General features: G+C 61.9%; 1 protein-coding gene across 1 annotated transcript in view; it reads right to left on the bottom strand.

Annotated features, from left to right (window-relative positions):
* CCDC134 (coiled-coil domain containing 134) overlaps nt 1-1,321 on the bottom strand; it is a 2,311-nt gene extending 990 nt beyond the window's left edge. The window contains exons 1-3 of the mRNA XM_010158041.1: nt 1,219-1,321; nt 522-643; nt 183-311 (exon numbers count right to left, since the gene is read on the bottom strand). Coding sequence (XP_010156343.1) covers nt 183-311; nt 522-643; nt 1,219-1,321 — 354 coding nt within the window. The remainder of the gene's footprint in view (nt 1-182; nt 312-521; nt 644-1,218) is intronic.
* Between the last annotated feature and the right edge of the window lie 464 nt (nt 1,322-1,785).

The raw sequence follows: 1,785 nt of genomic DNA, 5'->3' as shown, positions 1-1,785 counted from the left end.
CACGGGGGAGATGGCTGCGGGGCCAGCCACCCACCCCATCATCACACCACTATGCACACCCCACACCTACACCCCTCCCCAGGAGTCTGTACTGGGGAGAGACGCGGCAACCTGGGCTGGTCTGGGTACATGAGGGTTTTGTATCCACCCTGGGTCCCAGGAGGAATGTTGGCGATGCAACAGATCACTGGAAAAGGGAAGGGGGTAGGGACCAGAGAGGACCTACCATCCTTTATCTTCTCGTCCTGAGGGAAAGGCCCGTCGGGAGGCACATCAGCAGCGATGAGCACGGCCCGGGAGTCCTCCAGCACCTGCCAGAGCCCTCCGTTACCATCCCGTCCTGCCAGCTCTTCCCTGTATCCCAGCCACTACGCTTTGAAGCCCCACCGCATCCTCCCTTCAGGTCCTAAAGCCCACCTGCCCACCCCGCGGAGGGCCCCCGGCCCTCCCCGCTTCTCCTGCCCACCCTCCGCAGCCCCAGGGCAGACCGAGCCCGGAGGGCAGCCCGTGCTGTGGCTCACTTTGAAGAGCCCCTTGAGCATGATGTCGATGATTTTGTACTGCTGGTTGATGTCGTTGAGCTCAATCAGGTTCTTCAGTGCGTTCATCTGGTCCTTGCGCTTCACCTCGAACAGCTTCTTATCTGCACCACCGTCAAGGGCGCCGCCGGCATGCTCCCACCACGCTCCCCTTCCTCCAGGCACCCGGCACCATCCCAGCCCCCCCAGGTCTCCACAAGGCGCCCAACAGCCGGATGAAACCTGGGTTTCCAGGGAGCCCACCCCCCCATTGTCAACAAGTGCCGGTGGCACAAAGGAGACCAAGTGCCACAAGCCCGGGAGCCCTCGTCCATCCCCCCCAGCCGGTGACCCCAAAGCACCGAGACCCACAGGCATGCTCTGCCACCCGGCTGCCCACGCCACTCCCAGGAGCAGACCGGGCGCCCAGCATGCTGGAGCAGGAAGGAAAAGCGCTGTGTTCAGGAGAATATTGGGCACCTCCTGCACGGAGCCGGGCCCTTGGCTAGCAAGCCCAGAGCTTGGCTAAAGCCTGCTACAGGAGAGCAGAGAGGGAACTGCCCAGCAGCCCTGGGTCCTCTCTATTCCACCCCCCTGTGCCCCTTCCTGTGACCTCTGCCCTTTTCCCTGCACGCGAGCTCCCTCCAGCCGCAGCAGGCACATATGTGGGACACAAGGGGCAAGCTGCGGAGAAGGATACAGATTTCCAAGCCAGAGTCCACCCTCTGTTTTTCCAGATCTGCGAAGCTGCCCCGGGACAGCAGCAGCACCAGCAGAAACGGGCAGATGAAGAGAAAATCCATGTCAGCGCCGCAGCCTGGAATAAAACAGACCAACAAAGCCAATGACCACCGAGACTTCCCAAAGGGAGAAACCACACGAGGCTCTCGGGACCGACAGCACATCGCCCTCGGCACCAGAGTCCTTGTCCCTGTGAGGGGTTTGAGGGAGACAGTGGCCAGAGCAGGGCCACGGAGCGATGCTGCAGCCAGGCTGCTCTCCCCTGCGAGGGAAGCCCTGGTCTCCCCCTCCTAGCTGCTTCCACTGCCGGCTGGGCCCCCAGGGATCTGACTGAGCACAGACCTGGCAGAAAAATTAAGTCCTAGCCCTTCTCCCCAAAATAACAGCTAGCTTTTTGCTGGGTTTGCGAGTTAGAGCAGCCCAGCAGCAGGAGCAACGGGAGGAGGAGGATCGCCATGGGGCTGAAGTCCACCCCTTCCTCCAGCACCAGGCTAGACCAGCTCAGCCATCTCACTTCACCTCTTGG

This window comes from Eurypyga helias, unplaced genomic scaffold (assembly GCF_000690775.1).
Source record: "Eurypyga helias isolate BGI_N326 unplaced genomic scaffold, ASM69077v1 scaffold25438, whole genome shotgun sequence".
In the NCBI taxonomy this organism is placed as follows: domain Eukaryota; kingdom Metazoa; phylum Chordata; class Aves; order Eurypygiformes; family Eurypygidae; genus Eurypyga; species Eurypyga helias.
The sequence above is the reverse complement of the archived record's forward strand: the minus strand, read 5'-3'. Positions and strand labels throughout refer to the sequence as shown.